This window comes from Danio aesculapii, chromosome 9 (assembly GCF_903798145.1).
Source record: "Danio aesculapii chromosome 9, fDanAes4.1, whole genome shotgun sequence".
Lineage (NCBI taxonomy): Eukaryota > Metazoa > Chordata > Actinopteri > Cypriniformes > Danionidae > Danio > Danio aesculapii.
Genome location: NC_079443.1, coordinates 43,542,536 through 43,568,573, shown reverse-complemented (window position 1 = coordinate 43,568,573; position 26,038 = coordinate 43,542,536). Strand labels below are relative to the sequence as shown.

Below are 26,038 nucleotides of genomic sequence, written 5' to 3'. Positions count from 1 at the left end.
GTCCAAGGAAAAGAATATAGTCATGGTCCCATAGTGGATCATTTTGTTCAGTGGTGTGAGGAGTCAAATCTAAAACATAATGCAACAAAAACTAAGGACATGATTATTGATTTTAGAAGGAATCATACAGAAGTTGAGGTGACTGATATCAGGGGTTAAAAAGTAGATTGCATAGGGAACTACAAATGTTGAGATACCATTATTGGCCGTTTTTGAGGCAAACTGTGAAGCTGTGGGCAAGAAGGGGCATTAGTGCCTTTTTTGTTTCAGGAACCGATCACGTTTTCACATTGGCCCCAATATGCTTACTCTTTTCTATCGTGCTTATATAGAGTCTATTCTACCCTTCGATCTGGTGGCATGGTTTCGAAGTCTGTCCCTTAAAAACAGACATAGACTGAGCCAGGTTATTAGGTGGTCTAGCAAATTGATTGGTGAATCACAGATGCATATTGAATCCATGTATAGTAGGCAGCCTTTATGGATTGCCCAGAACATTAGTAGCTGTAGCTCTCAACCTTTGTTTGAGGAGTTTAACTTACTCCCTTTGGGTCAAAAGTTTCAGATGCTTTTTAGTAGGACAAAACGTTACAGGAACAGCTTTGTGCCATCTCCTATTGTCTCTCTCAATAAATTATAATATTTTATAAGGTACTTTTGTATGTGTATATGTGGGTACAGTATGTATATGTGCGATTTCATTGTTTGTATCAAATGCCAAACTTAGCTGCAAAAAGAATCTATTGGTATCCTTACGTAGGTAAATTGAACTGAACGTTGTACACTGTTGTACTCAGGGTCGAGTCCAGCGAACACCAGCTCCACAAAAAGGATGTAAAATTAAGGTCAAATTATATGGTTGTAGTGCATTTTTTTCTCTCTCACGGTTGCATTTGAAGACACTATTGGTTGGGTTTAGGGATAGGTTTAAGTCAGTGGTTTGCTGGTCTAGGTCAGTGGTTCCCAAAGTGGGGATCAGGAACCCCCGGGGCATCGCGGAACAATGGCGGTGAGTTGCTTGGTGACTTCCAAAAATCAAATTCATTTTATTAAACTATTAGAATTACCACATTTTATCCATAACCTACCGAAGAAAAAATATATAGTAGTTACTAGTTACATAAAAAAAACTACATGCCAATAAAAATCCATCAGCCTTTCCATTTTTTTGCGATGTTATATTAAAGACACAGCATATTGATTTTATGGCACCAGGTTAAACTTTTATCCCTTTAGGGCACTCACGTACATCAAAAATAAATACAGGCCACAAATGAACATGGAGGATGGTCTCCGAGTGGCATTTTTCAAAATTAAACAATAAATAGACTTGGGCCTATTGGTATGTGTGCGCCTGTGTGTAAGATTTATATATTTATATCCACCACAGAGAATATTGGGGGTCACAAAACCCTGCCTTGTCATAAACATCTACAAGAAGGATGTGTATCTGAAAAATATTACAAAATGTACCCTAAATAACATAATTCAGATTCTGGAAAAGTAGACAGTGTCCTCTAATGGATTTGTCATCTGAAACAAGCAACAAAATGTACAAGGAGCAACGATATTTTACAGGGTATTGTACAAGGTATTTTAATTTTGGCATAAAATGTAGGCTGAGCCACCTACTGTATTTACAATGAAGCTGACAAACACAGTCCTAATAGTCCACCATTGTTATTTTGGCATGCAGTACTTGTACATGTCTAAAGACTCAACGCATATTGTGCATAGCAGGCCTGGATTGGCTAATCGGGAGTACCGGGAGAATTCCCGGGGGCCGGTCCGTTTTTTTGCCCGCGAGGTGTCCCTAGCTGCTTGCAGTCGCACTTTTTCCATTTATTTATTATTTATTTGACCATAGCCTCACTCTCTTTATCCAATATTTTGCCGCAGCTCCGCTCTTTTTATTTATTTTCTCACAGCCCCTAACAGCAGCAACTTAGTGAAAAATACTTCGAATAATTAATATTACTGAATATTACACCTGCTCAATGAAAATCAGATGATTCTCTACATTAAAAAATGTAATAAATGTCCAGTGGTAATTTTTGTTGTTGTTGTTTTTTTCTCACGTTTAGTGGTAAGACATATAATACTGTTTGGGTTACTTATGTAGGTGTACATATTACATATTTTATTTTTTGTGTGACCACCGTTACAAAGGACTGGATATCTATAAAGAATTTTGCACAGAATACATATGCAGATATTGCAGGAAAGGACATTGTGAAGTTATAATGCAGCTGTTTCCTTGAAAAAGACGTGATAGTGTCATTAGAAACTGTCGTGAACTGAGGTGGGCCGGTCTAAGGCTTGAAACTCCAGGGCTGAAAAGGAGTTCCACTCCGGCTCTGGTGCATAGTAACCTGTTTTCATAAAATCAATAGTAACATTCATTCATTCATTTCCTTTCAGCTTAGTCTCTTTATTAATCAGGGGTCGCCACAGCGGAATGAACTGCCAACTTATCCAGCATATGTTTTACGCTGCAAATGCCCTTCCAACTCCAACCCATCACAGGGGAACATTAAAAGAAACAATATACTGTTAATAAACAGTTGGATAATTTCTATTTTTCCTAAATTTGTACTTTCAGGCTCCAAAAACACTGCTGATATGTAAAGGACAACAACATTTTTAAACGTACATGACAAAAAGACAAGATTTACGTAAGAGATAAATTAACGAATTGGTGTACGTTAAAGGATTTTAAATCATTTGGTAAAGAACCAAAGCAAAGCAGAGGTAAAATCCCTTAATGTATGGCAAGCTATTGATTATACTCCTTATACTATGGTCATTTGCCAAGTTCTAGACAAATTAAAACTAGTATTGCTCTTTGTACTGCAATATGTCACTGAATTTTCATCAGTAATGATCTCCTAGTCCCTGCTCTAATTTAGGTACAGACAGATAGAGAGGGAATGCACATGAGAGAGAGCGTGTGTGCGCATGCAAATGACACAGGCATATCTAATAGCTCATAGAAGAGTTTTAACAGATCATGAAATTATTAGACATATAATTATGTTAGTCAAATTGCACCAGCCTATAATACCTTCCCTTTTTGATCCTCCTACAATACCTTATATATTTGATCAATGCTACAAGGACCGATGTAACCAGCAAAGGCAATGAGTTAAAATATTATGAATGTGTATTTCTTATATGGTTAGTTGTGGATGACAAGTAGCAGTAGCAGAAAAAAGGAGATAAGCACTTCTGTTTGTGTCAATAGCAGCATAAGAGCCCTTAGAAATGTTCACAGTGCTTCATTGATGTTACCTTCCTTGCAGATCGATATTGGGTCATTGGAAATGCCGAAGAAGATGACAGCGAGCTGCTGGACGATTGGTCTTTTTCTGCTAGGATCTGTCACTGAGGTGAAAGATTATTTGCCACATTTTTCTGAACATCTAAAAGATTTCTGGGCAACACTTTACAATGGCACAAATATGCTTATATTTAACTACTGCACAGATAATTATGAGTGAATAAAATCCTATATTAATGATTACTGCATCAACAAGTAATGATTGTTCTAGGGTTGATTGATTAAGTAATGTATAAACTATTAGTAGTTAAATGTATCGTAATTCCATAATAACATATAGAATGAACTAATAGCAAATGCATGTGTTAATTATCAAAGCGGGTCGAAGCCATGCATTTCAACTGCCAGTTGACTGGTTTAATTAATCACTAATGAATTGCAGGACTAACTAACTAACCATAACCCCAATGATATATTACTTAACAATTAGTTAACAGTCCTGTGCATCAACAAGTAAAGTCAAACCACAATTTTGCTAATTACTAGTTAATCATTAAAGAGCCCATATTACTCTTAAAAAGTGTCATATTTTGGTTTTGGGGGTCTCCAACAACATGCTGATATGCATGCAAGGTCAAAAAACACTTTCATTGTCTTTTAATATGCACTTATTTTTACCTAATTACCCAAATGACATCCATATGCGTTGTTCAGCGATTCATTTGTTCCCAAACCCCTCCTTAGCGCGATGCTAATCTGCACTGATTGGTCTGTTGCGATTGGTCTACTGCGTTCAGCGTGAGACACAGAAACGCCCACCACGGCTGATCAACATTGTCGAAGTAGACAGAGTGCAGAGTGTATGTGTGAGTTCAGTGCAGGAGTGCATTAAAGCAATGCAGTTTAACACCTGCATATTGCTCTAATCTTAACCACACGTAAAAACATCAACACACATTCAGTATTCATCCACACAGTGGCAAAAGCTGAACTATTTTGAAACTTGACCACCACACAGGTGTAGGAACAGTTGACGGTGGCCATAGCAACGACAAATTGCGCAGAAGTTGGCGAACTCACAAACACATTTAAATCCATAAAGAAAGCTGCATGTGTTGCGTTTTCTACGTGGTTTTAGACGTGAAATATAGAGTTATAAAGAGTTAACCAGATACAGTACAAGCACCGTGGAGTGATTACAAGTAACAAAACACAATTAAAAACATATTTTGCAAGCTAGAGAAAATGAGGAGGCAACCATTTTAATCACACTTACACTTGTTAAATGGAGGAAGAAACTGATCCATGAACTGTGCAACGATAAAGTTCCTGTCAAGATCTGACAAAGTCCCAGACATCAATAGTCTTTTCTGATCCTTCCTTTAACAAACAGCTAACGAATCACCTGTTGCAGGGGAGATTATAGCATTAATCACCAGAACGTTCACTTATCTTCAGTCATGATCAGTCCTAAACACACCCGCACTCTGCTAGTGTTTGAAGGGAAAGGCGCGTTCATGGTTTTTACCAGATCCGGCACTTCATATTTGGTATTGTTTCGTGTCGACGTCGATATGAACAGGCAAAAGATCCGGACGAACAATGAATCATTCCAAGGACTCGACTAGGATTCAACTAGAGTTGAATCTTTTATTAAAAAGATTTATAATTATATTTTCAAACAAGGCTCACTTTCAGATTTAAATCTCAGCTGCAGGTTTTCATTCACTTAGAGCTGTGTTACATACTGCACAGAAGGTCATTTTCAAAAACCCATAACAGGGACGCTTTAACTGAAGCAGACAACTGGATTTTGAAGTGCATATCTTTGACTACTGTGGTTATAACCTGCTTATTATTAGGATCTTTTTATTAGTTTTTATATACTTTTATAAGTATAATTGTATTTTACATATCTAATCCTACCCGATACCTAAACCCAACTACTACCTTACTATTAAAAAGCAGCAAATGAGTACTTTATTAAGCTAAACATCTTAGTTAATGGTTTGTTAATAGCAGGAATTGTACTTTAAAATAATGTGTGACCCATGTGTAAACACAGTAGGTCAACCCTGAAACTAGCATAACACTGGTTACCTCGAATAAAAAGCTAAACAATGTTTCTATATCTCAGTCTCACCAGCAACTTCTGAAGTCCCATTTAGCCACTTGCTAGCACTTTAAAAGCTGCAGAACTTTTGCAAAGTGGTATAACTACTAATGTATTCTGAATTAAAATGTGGCCAGCATCCCTGTAGCAGTCTATTAAAATATTGGGTAATGGTCTCACTATGGGACATTATCTGTAACTTAAGATAGAGAGCTGCTTAAGTAAAATACAATAGAAGATTAGATTCGATGAGGAGATATTAGATTAGCTAGTACTTAGCAACTTTTAAGTAAAGTTAGAATAGTTTGTAAGAGCACGATAATGAACAATATGAGGCTGTAAAATGTCAATGGGTTTTCTTGTTTGTTGTTTAGTGATTTTAATTGCTCCGACAAACTTTGTTGTCACATATAGCCATCTGCCAGTCTTTTTTATGATATCTAAAAGTTTTTTAAAAATCCCTCTAGATTACTTATTAAAATATTTTATTTTGTAAATGTAAAAATGTCTTTAACCTGTGTTCACTTTAATCATATAGTTTATTTCAGGCTCTTAATTAAAACTCTTTAAAAAAGCATTGACTTGTATGGCCGATGGACCTTGAAGTGCTAAAATTCTAACAAATTGGCCCCAGACAAGTTTTGGTCTATATTTGGTCTGCAACACTTTATTACATAATTAGGTAATGTTTTTGATGTAAACGTAAATGTGTTTTTATTTAAATGTCTCATAATGGTAGATTATATGTAAGTGAAGGAGCTGCTCAAGAAAAACACAGTACTTTTAAGTGACAATATGGGCGATTCTACAACTAAAGATGTTTTACTGTATGCAAAATGCAGATACTTTTATAAATACTGTAGGATAAATCTTCTTAATCATAACACAAACATTATATATTAGGATATATATATATATATATATTAGGGATGTCCCGATCAAGTCCAAGTCATTTGATTTTGAGTATCTATCAATACCGAAACCAGATCCTTATATAATACTTAAATAATACATAAAGGCTTAGTAGAAACATGAGAGCTACAGATGAACTCCATATGTCTGTGGTGAATGAAACATGGGGTACATCTTATAACAGGACAAGTAATTTGAAATAAATTTTAATTCTTATGAATGTGGATTTGAACATATTCACTGACAGTCAAGGTGATTTGAAGTTCTCGGATGAGCCTGTGTTATTTAGCAGTTATCTCGGCATAACATACCTTGGAATGTCACTACTGACCAATCAGTATCTAGTATTCCAGACAGCCATGCAATAAGATTCTTTAACATATCTTTTTTTGTGTTCAACAGAAGAAAGAAACTCCAACAGGAGTAGATAATTACAGATTTTTTATTTCTTGGTGAACTGTGTCTTTAATCGTATCTCCTGTTTGCAGTTCATTGTTCTAGCCAGTCCTGAGGTGAATGAAAGCCAGCAACAACATCCTCAAAATGTGTACCATGACATCGGTGTTACCAGAAACAAGATCGTGACTGCTCAGTTTGAGTGCTATCAGAAGATCATGAAGGCCAACAGTCAAGACAGAAGAGGTACACACTACACATTAGTCCAAGATAAACATCAAGACATAATCCTATATCCTGCATGAATGTTTAATGTTAAAGTAAGTAAAGGTTTATTTACTGTATATAGCACCTTTCCCAGACATTGAGTCCTAAAGTGCTTTACAATTAGAGAAACTAACTAAAATAACACATAACAATAAAAAAAGCATGCTAAAACATATAAAACAAGTTAAAAACCAAATACAGAATTACTAATAGTGTTAAAAGCTTGACCAAAAAGGTGCATCTTTAAATGCTTTTAAAAAAGTTTAACTGATCCCAGAGTTCTCAGTGCTATAGGGAGAGTATAGGGAGAGAGTTACAGAGCCGTGGGGCCACCACACAGAAGGCACGGTCACCTTTGGTCTTAAGACGAGTTCTGGGAATGGCTAACAGGTCTTTGCCTGGCTACCTTTTTAGAGACTGGCTACATGAGTGACTGCATAAAAGATCTTGAATATACAGGGGTGCTTGACCATGCAGAGCTCTATATGTACCGACCAGAATCTTAAAATTTACTCTAAAACTAATAGAAAGGCATTGAATCACAGGAGAAATGTGTTACAATAGTCCAATCGTGAAGAGATGAAGGCATGGACAAGCATCTCCATAATATCTCGGATTTTTGCGATGTTCCTCAGGTAAAAAAAGCATGTACGAACAACAGACTTAACATGGCTAATAAAACACAGAGTTCGATCAAAGAAGACACCAAGATTTCTAATATCACTGCAATTTGAAGATGACAAACCCCCCAAAACTTGCCTGATCATTGAGATGATTCTATCTGGAGCAAAAATAAAAATCAACATTTCTGTTTTATCAGGGTTCAGTTGCAGAAAATTGTCTGCCATCCATTTGTTAATGTAGACTACACAATCCTGCAAGAGAGACAGTTTGTCTAGCCTGTCTTTGCTAAAAGAAAATTATAATTGTACATCATCTGCATAGCAATGTTAAGATATAACTTTAAAACTACTAATAAATGCTTTACAAGCATTCAACATGCAATTAGATTTAGGGAGAAATTACACAAAGACTCTTAAGTTCAGGATAATATACTGTACACTCACCGGCCACTTTATTAGGTACTCATTGTGCTCATTAATGCAAATTTCTAATCAGCCAATCACATGGCAGCAACTGAATGCATTTAGGCATGTAGACATAGTCAAGATGATCTGCTGCACTACTAGGATTTTCACGCACAACTATCTCTAGGGTTTACAGAGAATGGTCCGAAAAGAGAAAATATCCAGTGAGTGGCAGTTCTGTGAACAACAGAAGATTGGAAAAACATTGCCTAGTCTTATGGGTCTTGATTTCTGCTGCGACATTCGGATGGTAGGATAAGAATTTGGCATCAACAACATGAAAGCATGGATCCATCCTGCCTTGAATCAACGGTTTAGGCTGGTGGTGGTGGTGTAATGGTGTGGAGGATATATTCTTGGCACAATTTGGGCCCATTCGTACCAATTGAGCATCATGTCAACAACACAGCCTACCTGAGTACTGTTGCTGACCATGTCCATCCCTTTATGACCACAGTGTACCCATCTTCTGATGGCTACTTCCAACAGGATAATGCGCCATGTCATAAAGCGCAAATCATCTCAGACTGGTTTCTTGAACAATGATTTCACTGTACTCAAATAGCCTTCACAGTCACCAGCCCTCAATCCAATAGAGCACCTTTGGGATGTGGTGGAACGGGAGATTCGCATTATGGATGTGCAGCCAACAAATCTACAGTAACTGTGTGATGCTGTCATGTCAATATGGACCAAAATCTCTGAGAAATATTTCCAATACCTTGTTGAATCTATGCCACGAAGGATTAAGGATGGCTTTGAAGGCAAAAGGGGGTCTAATCCAGTACAAGTAAGGTGTACCTATTAAAGTGGCCGGTGAGTGTATAATATTTATAATTCAATGTGATTTTTTAATAAGCCCAACAAAAAAAAAGTGTATACTACTGCAAATGGAGACATATTAGTTTTTGCCATTCTGTCTAATTAGCACAGAAAGAACACATACAGCCTCAGGTGACTCATATTGTTAGGATGACTGTATTCAGCAGGACAGCTGTGAGAAATCACCTCAGTTCCAAAACCTAGTGTGCTTCCTACTTGGCATCCTAAATGAAGCACAATGACTGATTTAGGACTCTCTCCATAATCTGCAGCACATAAATAGCACATGTGGGATTGGGCTTTTGGAACAGTTTGAACTAAGAATAGTGATGATGAAAATAACAGGATGTTTCTGAGTCTCCATCGAAACCAATACATGTGTTGGGTTATTTCCATGTTTAACAGGCCCGGTGTGCAACAGGACATGGGACGGATGGTTGTGTTGGGATGATACGGAGGCAGGCATCACCTCTGAGCAACACTGTCCTGACTATTTCCAGGATTTTGACCCTACAGGTTAATATTAGGTTGCTTTCACCTGTATAAGGTTCAGTCTGAGGGCTTTCTGCTCAGCCTAATACACTTATTCCATCGTACATGTTCTCATTTTTTTCCACTCTATTACCCTCCACTGTCAAATCATGCAGAAATCTGAGGCAAAAAGGCTATTAAAATTTTTATAGGACACACTTTCTGCTCTGAAGAGAGATAAGTGGAGGATTTTATATTCAATATTAAAGACATTTTTAGGTACCGCTGATTTAACAGTAGAGTTAAGATTTTAATCATTTATAAAGTGAAATTTAAAAAGTGCTTAGAAAAAATTGTGATAAAATATTACTAGCACATACAATGCTCTAATTTTTAGTTAGATGGTGAGTGTTGTTTAATTATTTATTTATACTATTTATAGTGTTGTTTAAATATATTATGTTAATATTAATATAAAGCCTGACACAAAAATAGAAAATGGATTTGCATGGATGGATGGATGGTATATATTTGGATGGATGGATGAATGATATATGTTTGGATGGATGGATGATACTGTTGAAGTCAGAATTATTAGCCTCCCTGAATTATTAGCCCCCTGTTTATTTTTCCCAAATTTCTGTTTACGGAGAGAAGATTTTTTTTCAACACATTTCTAAACATAATAGTTTTAATAACTCATTTCTAATCACTGATTTATTTTATCTTTGCCATGATGACAGTAAATGATATTTGACTAGATATTTTTCAAGATACTTCTATACAGCTTAAAGTGACATTTAAAGGCCTAACTAGGTTAATTAGGTTATTTAGGCAACAAACGATGGTTTGTTCTGTAGACTATCGAAATAATTTATAGCTTAAAGGGGCTAAAACATTTTGACCTTAAAATGGTTTTTAAAAAATTTAAAACTGCTTTTATTCTAGCCGAAATAAAACAAATAAGACTTTCTCCAGAAGAAAAAATATTATCAGACATACTGTGAAAATTTCTTTACTCTGTTAAACATCATTTGGGAAATATAAAAAAAAAACAAAGAAAAAAAATCAAAGGGGCGCTAATAATTCTAAGCTCAACTGTGCGTGTATATATATATATATATATATATATATATATATATATATATATAGATAGATAGATAGATAGATAGATAGATAGATAGATAGATAGATAGATAGATAGATAGATAGATAGATAGATAGATAGATAGATAGATAGATAGATAGATAGATAGATAGATAGATAGATAGATAGATAGATAGATAGATAGATAGATAGATAGATAGATAGATAGATAGATGATTTTTTTTTCTTTTTTTAATATTTATCAAATGATGTTTAACAGAGTAAAGAAATTTTCACAGTATGTCTGATAATATTTTTTCTTTTGGACAAAGTCTTATTTGTTATATTTCGGCTAAAATAAAAGCAGTTTTTAATTTTTAAACACCATTTTAAGAAATTGGGGAAAAAATAAACAGGGGGCTAATAATTCAGGGGGGCTAATAATTTTGACTTCAACTGTATATATTTTGATGGATGGATAAATAATCAAATGGATCAAACATAAGATAAAAGGATTATGGCATACCAAAGGAGAAGCCAATGTTATCAAGACATGGTGAAAAGTCTTATCCAAGTAATAGTTTGTTCTACTTCTGTGTCTTTGCAGAAATGGTCACCAAAATATGTACAGAAAGTGGGCAGTGGTTCTTGCATCCTGAAAGTAACCGCACATGGACAAACTTCACCAGATGTAATCTGCACACTACTGAAGGACGAAGGGTATGAGCGTGAACACTACAAACCCTTGAGATGAATATAAACACTCATCTGAATGGGCTTGCAGAATAAACACTCCATGACTCTATTGTTTGTTTGATTGCAGACCGCAATGAATTTGTTCTACTTGGCGTTAATAGGTCACGGGCTCTCTTTAACATCACTGTTCATCTCACTCGGCATATTCTTCCATTTCAAGTAAGTTCAGGTGAATTTATTCCAATCTTATCCAGGTTTTAATGTGTGATCGTACTTATTGAGTGTTATTTTTGCTCTTTTGTGCCTGTAGGAGCTTGAGCTGCCAGAGAATTACCCTGCACAAAAACCTATTCTTTTCCTTTGTATTAAACTCCATTATCACTATCATTTGGTTAACAGCAGTGGCAAATAATCAAGAACTAGTTCAGCAAAATCCAGTAAGTGAATTGACAATAATTTAAAAATATCTAACAAAATAAAAGTATATATATATATATATATATATATATATATATATATATATATATATATATATATATATATATATATTGTAATTTTTAACACATAATCATTCTATCACAAGCCTATGGAAACATTTAGGAATGTTTCTACAGAATGAAATGAATAATAATAATGATATATGATATTTATTTTCAATGTTATAGATATTTTCATCTCACAATATAGATTTTTTGTTTCCACACAAACCTGTATGCTTTTATTTTTTCCCAGTAATATTTTGTATTTATTTTATAATGCCTTTCTTCATACAATGCAATGTAATAGGTTATAGAGCAAAACAATGACTTAACGATAATGATGCTACTCTGCTTCTCTTCAGATCAGCTGCAAAATATCTCAGTTCATCCACCTGTACATCTTTGGTTGCAACTACTTCTGGATGCTTTGTGAAGGAATTTACTTGCACACACTCATTGTTGTCGCAGTGTTTGCTGAAAAACAACATTTAATGTGGTACTACCTTCTTGGATGGGGTGAGTTTTTATTTATATAGTGAGTAACATGATTAGTAGAATATACTAAACCTAACTTTCAATTCTTATTCCATAACAACAGGTTTCCCACTTATTCCAGCAACAATACATGCTGTAGCCAGAAGTTACTACTACAATGATAAGTGAGTATACTTGTACTGTCGCTTTATGGAACACACTTCAAGCTAAAACTTATTTTTAAACACTGATCAATTTTAAGATTTTGTCTACTTTTCAAAACATTCATATTTTGAAGCTATTTTCAGAGTTTTTTTTATTTTATTTGCTTGTTTATTTAACAGGAACAATAGACTTGACATTGTTATACAAAGACAACCGATGCCGCGTACATATAGCATATAGCATAAAGCTAATTTGCAGCCCTCGTCCCTGGTTAGGGGGATGTAAGTCAATCTACATACTAAAGAGAAATTTAAACCTGACCAACCTAAAACAATAATAATAATGTTCACATTGCTGTAAAGATTTCAACTATTCTTTTAGCTTTACAGCGAGTTCTGATTGTAATTTTACATGAACAGGCATGGCATTCCATAAATGTAAACCTTTTACTGAAAAGGATGACTGACCCATAGCGGTTCTGCATCTGTGGATTCTACAATTCTCAAATTATTGCCCCTCTATTTTTTGCCCCATCACTGCTGAATTTATGGATCAACTCACAGACTACTTTAGGGGCAAGACCATGTATACACTTAAACATGGTTTTTAAAAATGAAAACTTATATCATTAAATAATTTGACAATGAATACCATTTATTAGTTTTCTGATCCATTACTTTTAAAGTTTGTTTGTAAAGTGACATTACAGGCTTACAACTGACCGAGTAGCTTGACCGCCCCAGATTATTGCACAAGACATACATGAACATATCAATAGCATGCACAAACATTTGCACATTGGATACTGAATTAGATACAGCATTTATTCATTCAAAGAGCTTGATAGAAAAATTCTGGCTGTCAACAATATCCTAAATCCAATTCACAGCCTATCACACACCTGCAGCCCAAGAACAGTTACTCACTGAAGCTTAGCAGGGCTGAGATCACATGGGAAAACTAGGTTGCTGTTGGAAGTGGTGTTAGTCAGGCCAGCAGGGGGTGCTCATCGGACTGTTAATTAAGGATCTACCGCTGGATCCAATCTCACTCATTTAATTCATCTTGTTGTCTATATCTAACGACATATTCCAAGCGTAAAGATAAGTTAATAATTAATGTAACCACGCACATTCTGTATATTGACTGATTGTTTGCCTTATTTCCTATAATGTATAAACTTATTGTACGTTATACTTTTATAATGGCCATTATTGATTATTAAAACTGATATTCAGGAAAAGAGAGGGTATGTTTCGTATTTTCAATGAAACTGAAGGGAGGCAGTAATGTTATAGAGGCTCAGTTTTGTTATAAAATATGCATACATTGAAGATTTTAAGAGTGAACCGCCTCTGTTTTAAGAGATGTCTCTGTTTTCCCCCATCCACACCAAGACGAAGCAGTGGCGTTTTAGAATGAAAACTACAGCGCTTCCAAAACACTATTTTCGAACGGACAGTGTGGACGGATGGCATAACCGTAGCAAAACTTATGCGTTTTAAAACGAAAACGCATTAGTGTAAACGGGGCCTGAGTGAGTCCTAATGCCCCAGTACAGTGAATAGGCACACTATACTGTCAGTGAGTGCCATGTTTCGGATGAGATGTTAAAATCGAGGTCCTGACTCTCTGTCATTAAAAATCCCATGGCACTTCTCGTAACCTCTGTGTTCTGGCCAAATTCCCTCCATTGGCCCTTACCCATAATGGCCTCCCAATCATCCCAATCCACCAAATTGACTCTGTCTCCCCACTCCCCTATAGCTGGTGTGTGGTGAGCGCACTGGCACCGCTGTTCTCTGGCTGCTGTCACATCATCCAAATAGATGCTGCACACTGGTGGTGGTGTGGAGAGACCCCCCCCCCCCCCCCCATACTTGTGAAGTGCTTTGGGTGTAGGGCCATACACAATAAATGCGCTATATAAATACACAATACATTACAATCCTAAATCCCAACTATAAAAGCCTTTGATTCTAATACATCAACTAAACTACCTGGCATTATCCAATTTCTATTCTGGATTTGAATGTAAATCAGTTTTTATTTAATATAATTTACATATTCATTTGCATATTCCAAGAAAAACCTTTCCAAGAAATAAGCTTTCCCATTTAAGATGTAATCAGTCAACTGGTGAATTATAATCAGTATAATTTGAACCCGGCGCTTCTGTGGGCTATCTTAGCAAAGATTTATTATTGTTTTTGGTTTTTTTTTTACAATCTAGTATATTTGTAATTTTTAAGCTATACTCAAAAAGCATTTTTTTTTTCTTGAGATGCTTAATTAAATCCACAAATTAAAGTAATTACTGTACATAATACTTCTATACTGCTGTTTGAGAAATCCATCTGTAACATTTGGCTAATCCTTGCCTTCCTCATCCACAGTTGTTGGATCAGCTCAAATACGTCTCTGCTATACATTATTCATGGTCCTATCTGTGCAGCAATGCTGGTAAGACATCTGGAAGGTTTTCTCCTGTTCATTTTCATTTTTAAAACGCATTCTTTCTGTGCAACATTAATTACAATCTTTGTGTATTGTTTGCGAAAATTACATCCAGAAGTCTGAATTGATTATAGTAGCCTAGCACAATGTTTATATGCATCAGCACATCAAAAAGAACAGTTTAAAGTTACCTTCATCTGACAGAAACTTTCTTCTGACATCTGCCAGCCAGCTGGGTTTTGTATTTGGGTCTGTCACTCATCTTGCCTGTCCTTCCAGGTGAACTTGTTCTTTCTGCTGAACATCGTACGAGTCCTCATCACCAAACTGAAAGTAACACACCAAGCAGAGTCTAGTCTATATATGAAAGCTGTCCGCGCGACCCTCATTCTGGTTCCCCTCCTTGGCATCCAGTATGTCCTGCTCCCTTACAAACCTTCTGGACGTGTCTCTGCTGAAATATACGACTACATCATGCATATCCTAATGCATTATCAGGTAAAAAGCTGCCAAATAACTACATCTTTTACTAGAACTGCAGAGCTGGTCATTTTGATCATATTTTGTTATTTTGTAATTCAATAACTATGGTAAAATAAAACCCATAAAAATATAGTATCATGACTTTTCCTAAATGTGTATATTTTATTCTAAAAATGTTATTTTATTACAGTTACAAAACACAAAAAAGTATTTTTACCTCAAATGGCCATAACAGTCAAATTGACTGCATGTGGTATTGTGTCTCATGAATATGCATGCCTCTGTTATCTAGCATCTTTCTGCTAACATAAATTTAACTTTCTATAAGAAAAAAAAACATAACTTCAGACATATCAGTCAAACTTACAAAAACTACTTTTTCAATGCGGTATGCACTTTCAGATGTGGTCTGGAAAGTCAAATTTATGATTTTTTACATACAAAATTATAGGAAATATTAAAAAAAATAGTAGTTTTCGAGAAAACTATATTAAACTTAGTATATAAATATAAAAAGACAATCTTTGAATGTAATTATGACATGACAAAAATGTTATTTAGTACAGTCAGAATCACAAATGACCACTATGGCCAATCTAGAGGTCAAAGAATTCTGGTAGTTTCAATGTTATAAACAAATAAAATTTTTTTACATTTTACAAATAAAATGTTGGCGTAAAAAAATAACTTAAAAAAAATGCAAGTAATTTTGCAAATTCTCTTAGAGAATTTCTCTTATATATATATACACACACACACACGCACACACGCACACACACACGCGCACACACACACGCACGCACGCACGCACGCACGCACGCACGCACGCACGCACGCACGCACGCACGCACGCACGCACGCACACACACACACACACACACACAGTTGAAGTTAGAACTATTAGCCCCCTTTGATTTTTTTCCCTTTTTTTAAATGTTTAAGAATTTTCACAGTATGTCTGATAACGTTTTTTCTTCTGGAGAAAGTCTTATTTGCTTTATTTTGGCTAGAATAAAAGCAGTTTTTCATTTTTTAAAAACATTTTAAGGTAAAAATTATTAGACCCTTTAAGCTATATATTTTTTTGTAGTCTACAGAACAAACCATTGTTATACAATAACTTGCTTAATTACCCTAACCTGCCTAGTTAACCTAATTAACCTAGTTAAGCCTTTAAATGTCACGTTAAGCTGTATAGAAGTGTCTTGAAAAATATGTTATGTAGAAATGAGTTATTAAAACTCTTATGTTTAGAAATGTGTTGAAAAATATTCTCTCCATTAAACAGAAATTGGGGAAAAAAATAAACAGGGGGCTAATAATTCAGGGGGTTATTAATTCTGACTTCAACTGTATATGTAAAAAAAATTCACAAACAATTTTGCCCAATGGCTTTTCTACACAATTTCAGAATTCTAAAATGAACAGAAACTTGAGAGGTCAAGAGTATAGTCCCAAGAGTATAATGGAAACAAACAAATACAATATATTAATAAAACAAATGTTAAGTTTTGATAAATATTAATAAACAATATATACAACCTGATCTTACGAGGAAACGCAACTATTTTACATTTTGTTAGTTTAGTAGCTAATTCATACGAATTCGATTTTTAAAAGGAGGTATGGCCTAAACCCCACCCCTAAACTCAACAGTCATTGGGAGATAAGCAAATCATACTAAATTGTATGAATGAGATCATCCGAATTCATATGAATTAGCCACTAAATCAAAAAGTAACGGATTGCTGTGAGAGTGTGTTGAATATATAATAATCATAATATGTTCGCTAGTGATATTTTGGACTTTACCATGTGTTTATTCCAGATAAATATCTAATATGAGCTCAATTTTTCACTGAAGCCAAAGTCAGTAAAACAAAAATATGTTGATGTTAGTCTTATGCCACTTTTATCAGCAAAGTACACTTTTATAAGCAGAGTTAGCCTAATCTCTATCAAAAGGAAACGTAACTATTTTACTTTGTTGTCAGTTTAGTGGCTATTTGTACAAATTTACTTGAGTTGATTTATAAAAGGAGCCGTGGCACCAAATCCCACCCATAAACCCATCCATCACTGGAGGATAAGCAAATGATACTAAATTGCATGTTTATACAAATCAGTCACTAAATAAAAAAGGTTATGAATTGCTGTGAGATAATGTTGGCAGAGTACACTCAGTTTTGACTATTGGCATATTATTATTGTTAGGAAATACAATTTGCAAGTCTTTTTGTCTTGATGACCCGCAGAAGCTCAGCAGCCTGTAATTAAGTTTACTGTGCCATTAGCTGCTTAGAAAAAAAACCCTAAGCAAATGACAACAGGGAGTCCCAAAGCCCTGGAGATACATTATTAGCAAGAGGGAGGAAATTCTGCTTTGAATTGCTCAACCTTGTTCCTTAACTGTCTGCTTATCTTTTGTGATCAAAGATAAAGAGTTTTCTACATCGGACTTTTCCATTAAACCACATCATGAATAAAAGTAAAAGTACATCCCAAAGTCATTACGACATTACAAAATAACACAGGAGTGAGGAAATAACGACAGGTGAAAGTGTATTTTAAAAGTAACTGATAAACCTTCTTTAAAGCCGAAATGTTTAGATTTTCCTCTTAGCTGCATGATTTGGTTAATGCTTTAATAAACTTTTATTTTAAAGCCTTCTGAAACAAACACTTGTGAACTGAATTTATCAAAGCGTTTGCTAGGATAAGGAGATCATAATACTTGCCCCTATATAAAGTTTGGCTTCTAAACATTTATTTAGAGATTGGTAGGTGTTCAGCAGCTAGAAACTAATAATTTGCAGTGTTGTGAAGAAAAGGGAAAAGCCCCGGACAGCTGGTACTGCTAGACCTTGCTGAATCGGCACAATGAATAATGCAATAAAACCGGCTTGCTGTCCCAGATGACTCTCTGTGCACATCAAGAGCACTCGCTGCCAGAATGTGTCAAAAACACAAAAGGAAATGTATTCGACACCAGCAACTTATTAGCGAAGAAGCGGGAGATTGTAGTTTAGCAATGCAAGATAGCCATTTCTGATGCTGACACGCATTTATGATTTTGTTTTTAAGGGACTGTTGGTGGCCACAATCTTCTGCTTTTTCAATGGAGAGGTAAGAGTTTAACCAGCTCAAATGAAAAATTTCCTGTTTATCTGCAAGGAATTATGGATTGTGCAACATCCTTTTCCTTGAAAGCTATGCTCAGATATGGAGATTCTGTATCGGCGGTGTAATTCTAAATCCTAAAAACATTGGCACACGTCCACATGTACCAGTATGAGAAGCCTGAACCTGGGAACTGGTCCAAACCATGTTGTTTTTGCGTTGAGCTGTTTTAGATGCACTGCGGTAATGGGACATGCAGAAGCTATTACGGATAACATCACAGTTTGTACAGCCAGTATACTGTACTTAAATGAATAGGTGGCACTATGGGTACATTGTAAAAACAAAAATAAATAATTTTAATAATAAAATTTGTCCACATATATTTAAAATTCTGCTTTAGTATTTGTACTTCAGAATTATGTTTAATATTGCAGTTTTTTTGTACTTCGTTGTGAAATACACTTTTCAAAAGGTGGTCTAATAGTTCGCTGTAATGCCTTCAAAATGCATAAAAAACATAACCCGAATTAAATATTTTAGGTATAATGACAGGTTAATAATTTGCCATTAATTATATGCTTGTATTGCATTACCACATGGTTATTTAAGCAACATCACAGTATTGGAATACACTACCTGACAAAAGTCTTGTCGTCGATCCCAGTTGTAAAAGCAACAAATAATGACTTCATTTCTAGTTTATCATTTGGAAAAGTGGCAGAAGGTCAATTTTTCTGATGAATCATCTGTTGAACTGCATCCCAATCATCAAAAATACTGCAGAAGACCTAATGGAACCCACATGGACCCAAGATTCTCACAGAAATCATTTAAGTTTGGTGAAGGAACAATCATGGTTTGGGGTTCCATTCAGTATGTGGGCGTGCGAGAGATATGCAGAGTAGATGGCAACATCAACAGCCTGCGGTATCAAGACATTTGGGCTGCCTATTACATTACAAACCACAGGAGAGGGCAACTTCTTCAGCAGGATAGCGCTCCTTCTCATATTCAGCCTCCACATCAAAGTTCCTGAAAGCAAAGAAGGTGAATGTGCTCCAGGATTGTCCAGCCCAGTCACCAGACATGAACATTATTGAGCATGTCTGGGGTAAGATGGAGGAGGAGGCATTGAAGATGAATCCAAAGAATCTTGATGAACTCTGGGAGTCCTGCAAGAACGCTTTCTTTGCCATTTCAGATGACTTTATTAACAAGTTATTTGAGTCACTGCAGAGATGTATGGATGCAGTCGTGCAAGCTCATGGTAGTCATACACATTATTAATTATTTCTTTACTGCACCATGAGTTCATATTCTATACTCTATTTCTGTTAAGTGACAAGACTTCTGTCTAAGCAAAGTCAGGCCTCACTGTCCTATTTAAATAATTAAAAATCAAGGCATGATTATATTGTATTTTGGTAAAATAAGCATAATCTAGAGGCCTTTGCCTTTCATACAGTATAAGCCACTTCTGATGTCAAATGATCAACTAGAAGTCAAGTTATTATTTGTTCTTCCTAAAACTTGATGGGCGACAAGACTTTTGTCAGGTAGTGGATTATATAATTTAATACATTAAAAAAATTTACTATATATTTTACACTATATATAGTGTAAAATATAATGTCTACTATATTTATATTTTACTATATATGTTTCCACTTTGAGTCCCCTAAAAATGTCACTGGAGATTTTACCATAAATTATATAGTATTTAGCCTTGCAGTGAAATATGTATTTAAATTAATTACACTGAGATATATATTTAAACTAATAAGCACATTAACTTTAAAATATACTTATTAGTGCAATAATTTGTATACATATTTCACAATTAAATATATAATTCGTGTCACATTTTAAGTGTTTTTGACTGTGTTTCTTGACATATTTGAAATGTTCATCCATGTATTTTATATACATATATAAAACTGGTGGTTCATTCCGCTGTGGTGACCCCTGATGAATAAGGGACTAAGCTGAAGGAAAATGAATGAATTAATATATTTTACACTAACGTGATTTAGATGACGTTGATGAAACGATGTTTGAACTCTTATTATTCAGCTATGAATAATAAGAGTTGAATAATATTCAGTTTCAACGAAACTGCATTTCGTTGCCTTGTACTTGTACACGTGTAATGACAATAAAGTTGAATCTAATCTAATCTAATATCCAGATTTTCATTCTATGGCACCTTTAAATACTCTCCTGCCAGAAAACATGCCTCCGCGACAGGAAAACAAATGCAATAACTGTCCATGCATTTTCATTATAAATGTTTCACAATGTGTCTTTAGTAAATCCTGACAGTAATGCCACAAGAGGGTTTGTGCACAAGCTGTTAGTATGTCTAATCACTAATCTAGTTAACAGTGATTTGTTGAAGGCTCATGCATTATTTATGTTGATCCTGCCTTTCTCAGGTCCAGGCGGTTTTGAGAAGGCACTGGAATCAGTACCGTATTCAGTTTGGAAGCACCATCACGCAGTCTGATGCTCTGAGATCTGCTTCGTACACCGCTTCCTCCATCACTGAGGTCCAGGGCTGTTACAGCATTGACGGACACACAGAACACTTGAATGGCAAAAACTGCCATGACTTTGACAACGCCATAATAAAACCAGAGAATCCCTTCGCCTGATGCCACTCAATATGGCAATGTGATGCAGAATATATATAAAAAAAAAAAACTGCCACATGGCTGACTTGGACCTTTTTATCCATAGTGCATTGCTCATGCTCTCCGAGGGATGGAGAAAAGGCATTTCTCATAAACTTTACACTGAAAAATAAAACATTTTGCTACCTTCATTTATTGTTAAATGTACAAACACAGGCATTATTGGCCTTGTCTTTGTATTTTGCAGTATTTTAGTTTGCTCGACTGCTGTTTGCAGTGGAATTAGTGTAAATATTTGGCTTTTATATGTAATGCACTTCTTTGTCTTATATAATTGTCCCTATGATAACAAAAATCGGATTATTATAATCCAAAAACTTATATATTTTTACTAAAAACCACAAAAATCTCTATATTAAAACATAAAAACTGAAATGTGTCCAAAAGCCAATGCTTTTTCTTTATAATAATGATTTGGTATCCATTTCATTGGTATTTTATTATAGTATTATAGCCAAATGTTGTCTTTGTTAAATAAGACGAAGAGCAAATTCAGGAAAACTTTGCTTAAGGATTTGTATTTTAGTATGATCACTTTCGATCGCTTATCAACATTTATTGGACGGAATCAAAGTACATCCATAATTTTCAAAAGAGAAATTACAAATATGTTAATAGTAATTCAAAAACTCCTACTTTTGAGTCCCCTAAAAATGGCCCTGGAGATTGGAGCGTAATTTATGTAACATTTTGCCTTGCAGTGCAAACACATGTTTATGACTTTAAGATATATTTCTCAATATAATTAACTTATATACATATTTTCACTATTAAATTATACTATACATGTCACACTTTCAGTGCTTTTTGACTTTGTATTTCTTAACATATTCGTTATGTTCAGTCATGTATTTTATATTTAATTTACATTTTCATGAAATAAGGTACAACAATCCACTTCCTATAGTACGTTACTCAGCAAATTTCCTATAACACACTTTTAGTGTTTGAAAGATCATCATCTTGTGTCAAAATCAGGGATTCAGAAGCAAGCTGTGTCACTAAAAAAAAGAAAAGGTTCCAGATATTCAACTCTTCAATTTCTAAAGACACTTTTAACTCATTTACCCAATTTAGATACACTCACTTACATTCCATATGATTTAAATGATGTGGCCATTGTTTATTTCTAATAATGTCACAGTGTTTGCTAAATTCACTTTGTTTTAGACTATTCTGACAATCAGAAAGTGTTTGGAATGCTTCAAATGAATAGTTCACCCCAAAAATCAACCTGTCATTATTTTTTCACCATCATGGTGTTCCAAACACCTATGCTTTTAGGTATTTCAGAGGGACAAAAGGACAATGTATGATGAATCTTAACAGTAATCCATATCCAACTCATACTCAAAGTTAGACAACATTTGAGGCCCTTTTTACTATTTCAAGAGGATCACACGCTTATGATTGTTCACGGTTGGTCCCGCGTTCGCCTACGATTGATTTACCAATCAGATGATTTCTAACTCACTTTAAATAACCAGAGTTTCTTATGTCAGTATCTTCGTCTTGAATGGGCGACACAGCAGCCCAGTGATTAGCACTGTTGCCTCACAGCAAGAATATCTCTGGTTAAAGTCCTTACTAAACCAGTTGACATTTCTGTGCGGAGTTTGCTCGTTCTCCCCGTGCTCACATGGGTTTTCCCCAGGTTCTCCGGTTTCCTCCACAGTACAAAAAAGACCCAACATAAGTAAATTGAACGTACCAAATTGACACCATAGTCAAGCTCTTAGCACGACGTAGATCTCTCCTTAGCCATCCCTATATCTGTCATTAGCCAGAAATAAATCGGGGGAGTTCATCGAGATCTACCTGAGCTCAAACTCCCCTCTCGCCCTGCTAACAAGAGGGAGCCCAGGGCTCGAGGATCTCATAAGCTCAGGGCTATCACCTGGGACAGCATGCCAAACAAGCTTTATTATCAATCATCAGCTAAGTGTGAAGTCTTGAACTGTATTATAGGGATAGTTGACCCGAAATGGAAAACTCTTTCTTTTACTGACCCTTCACTTGTCACAATCCTGTTTCTGTTGAACACAAAATAAGCTACTTTGAAAAATGTTGGAAAACACTAACAACTGACTTCTATAGTATTTGTTTTTCCTACTAAGCAACTCAGTGCTTACCACTTTCCAACATACAAAAAAAAACATGATTTGTGTGTGTTCAACAGGATAAAGAAACTCATAAATGTTTATAGCCACTCAGGTGTGAGTAAATAGTGAGAACTATACATTTTGGGTGAACTATCACTTTAAGAAGCATTTTGATCAATCACATCACAAGTAGATGGAGACACATTACCCACATTACCAGTGTGGGTCTTTCAATATTTCTTGACCACTTTCTTGATTTATTTGAAGGTGGGATCTGTGACTGGTCTGTGTGGTCTTTTTCTGCAATTTTGATATATTATTGTGGAACAAGCTGGCACAATTTACAGAAAATATGTGTTCTTTTTTGCCTATTTGAATGCCTTTGACCACATTTACACTACACATCTGGCTGAAAAAGTTTTCGACTAAACATTTGGAAACAGTTAAAAGTGGACAAGCTCAAACTCTGCTCCCTCTTTGCACTTGTATTTACTGTAGCATCTTCTGCTTATGTTCAGATTGACAAATAAATTTTAACACCAAGTATGCTATAAATGGCGGCTAAATCCCAATATATCTACTTAATGCTACAAACAGAAACATATTTACTGTGAGTTTATTCTTTGGCTTGCTTCTGTTTATTGATCTGTTTATTGATTTGAACATTGATCTGAACATGGTTCAGAAATCTGATATTTTTGGGGTGAACAAATTTGTGCTTTTGTCCATATGAAAACCTTACAAACAATTGTTGACATGCGATGCTGCAAACTGGGGAATGTGCTTGTATTATGTAAATATTATATTCTCAGCTGTAATTAGATTTGAATATTTTATAGGGGTGTGCATAGTATCGCTTTGCACTGCAGACATCTTTTGTGTGCATTATATCTGACTCTGGATTGAGAAGAAATCAGTATTAATATTGCAAATCGTAGCACTTCACCGCATGTAAACAAATGCCAATCATTATACTTTTCATCAGGTTCTTTACAACTTCAACACAACGTTTTTGTTCTTCTTGAATATCATTTCTTTTAATGATTGTGTGCCAATTACTGTTGCTTTTTTGTTGTGTTGTTTGTGATAATTTGTGCGTTTCACTATTAATATACTCACTGCAGGACAGTTTCAAATGTTGGTTTGTTAGTTGCAAATAAATATTTGCTTGTCGTTTTTTCTATCTGGTATTTAAAGTTGTTCTTCATGTAAAAGTAAATCAGAATCGGTGTATTGTGTTTATGCTGCATCTAAACTCAACCACTGCAAATGTTCTGAATGTAATTTGTCTTCTGTTCTCTTGAGGTGTACTCATGTAACATTTCATAAAATGTGAGCAGTGTTGCAATCATGTGTATTGTGTTATTCTGTGATTACAGACGATTACTTCAAGTGTCTTGTTTGCCTGTTAATGTGTTTCATTAAAAGCAGTGGGGTGGGAACGGACAAAATATAAAAGCTTTTCAAAATATTCACACAAAACAGGATGTTAATTTGCTCAAATTTCAAGGTCAAAGCTAATGACGTTCACTCAGAAAGTCTTGATCATCATCAAACGTGTCCTTCAACTGCCTTCAGTCGAGCGCATTTTTAATAAGGCTCTCAGGAACACAGACACACTAGGAACAAAGTTTAGGAACAAAACAGACTTTTATCTATAAAAGCTTGAAGCCAGAGCATCTAGAGGAACACTGCTCAGTGAAAAAGACTGACTGCAGGGCTGTTTAAAGGAACACTCCACTTTATACAACTCCCCTAGTGTTAAACAGTTCAGTTTTACCATTTTTAGATCCATTCAGCCAATCTTCCCTGTCTGGTGGGAGCTCTTTTAGCTTAGCTTAGCATAAATCATTGAATAGTTCCTAGACATGTTGGCCTTGATAATAGCAAATTTTTCCTGCAGTCTTAGTACACAAAGTAACGACTAGAGTCAGGCTTTAAATAGGAAAATTACCAAAACACTTTTTTAGCAAGTTGCTAACAGTCTAATTCCATTCAATGATTTATGCTAAGCTAAAAGTTCGCAAGCCAGACCTGGAGATTGGCTGACAGACATCGTTCTGAGACGTGTTGGCCTTGAAAATAGCATTTACTGTCAGTCATAGCATTTACTGTCAGTCTGCCCCCCACCCCCCGCCTCCTCTACTAGTATTAAACAGTTGACCCTACTAAAAAAACAGCTTAAACCAGCCTAAGGTCTTGGCTGGTCAGGCTGGAAAATGACCATCTAAAACCAGCTTGACCAGCCTGGTTTAAGCTTAGCTGGTCAACTCCCAGCCTGACCAGCTAAGACCAGGCTGTAAATGGCTGGAAACCAGCCTCAAAGTGGCCAAAACCCATCTAAAACCAGCCTGGTTGACTAGCTAAAACCAGCCAACCAGCCTAGGCTGGTTTAGCCTGTTTTTTTTCAGTAGGGGAGTTTTAGCATTTTTTAATTTATTCAGCCAATCTCCCTGTCTAGCGAGAGCTCTTTTAGCTTAGCTTAGCATGCATCATTGATTAGTTAGTTCTTACACATACTAGCCTTGAAAATAGCATACTTTCCAGTTAGTCTTAGTACACATTGTAAATACAGAAGATTCAAGCTTAAAATAGGAAAATTATCTAATCTCTTTTTAAGCGAGATGCTAACAATCTAATTCAATTTAATGATGTATGCTAAGCTAAGCTAATTATGTTCTTGCCAGATCCACATATTGGCTAAATTTATTTAAAAAATGGTAAAACTTTTGTTCCTTAAAACCTTTCTATATTGTTTTTAAAGAAGTCTCTCATTTATTTGGTTGAATATGTGTATAAAGATATAGAAAAAAAAACCTGTTAATAAACTGATCCCCTGTTATTCTGACCAACTGTAATTTTAATTTTTTACATTTGGAAGAAATTAAGATTAACATTATATTGAAACATATACTTAATAAATCCAGTTT

General features: G+C 35.2%; 1 protein-coding gene across 1 annotated transcript in view; it reads left to right on the top strand.

Moving 5' to 3' along the window:
- Positions 1-24,456, top strand: part of calcrla (calcitonin receptor-like a) — a 62,741-nt gene extending 38,285 nt beyond the window's left edge. Inside the window, exons 2-13 of the mRNA XM_056465792.1 lie at positions 3,303-3,389; positions 6,794-6,947; positions 9,284-9,394; positions 11,044-11,156; positions 11,260-11,351; positions 11,443-11,569; positions 11,974-12,127; positions 12,210-12,270; positions 14,647-14,713; positions 14,987-15,205; positions 18,275-18,316; positions 20,749-24,456. Of these exons, the coding sequence (XP_056321767.1) occupies positions 3,324-3,389; positions 6,794-6,947; positions 9,284-9,394; positions 11,044-11,156; positions 11,260-11,351; positions 11,443-11,569; positions 11,974-12,127; positions 12,210-12,270; positions 14,647-14,713; positions 14,987-15,205; positions 18,275-18,316; positions 20,749-20,967 (1,425 nt within the window). The 5' untranslated portion in view covers positions 3,303-3,323 and the 3' untranslated portion in view covers positions 20,968-24,456. The remainder of the gene's footprint in view (positions 1-3,302; positions 3,390-6,793; positions 6,948-9,283; positions 9,395-11,043; positions 11,157-11,259; positions 11,352-11,442; positions 11,570-11,973; positions 12,128-12,209; positions 12,271-14,646; positions 14,714-14,986; positions 15,206-18,274; positions 18,317-20,748) is intronic.
- Positions 24,457-26,038: the final 1,582 nt, after the last annotated feature.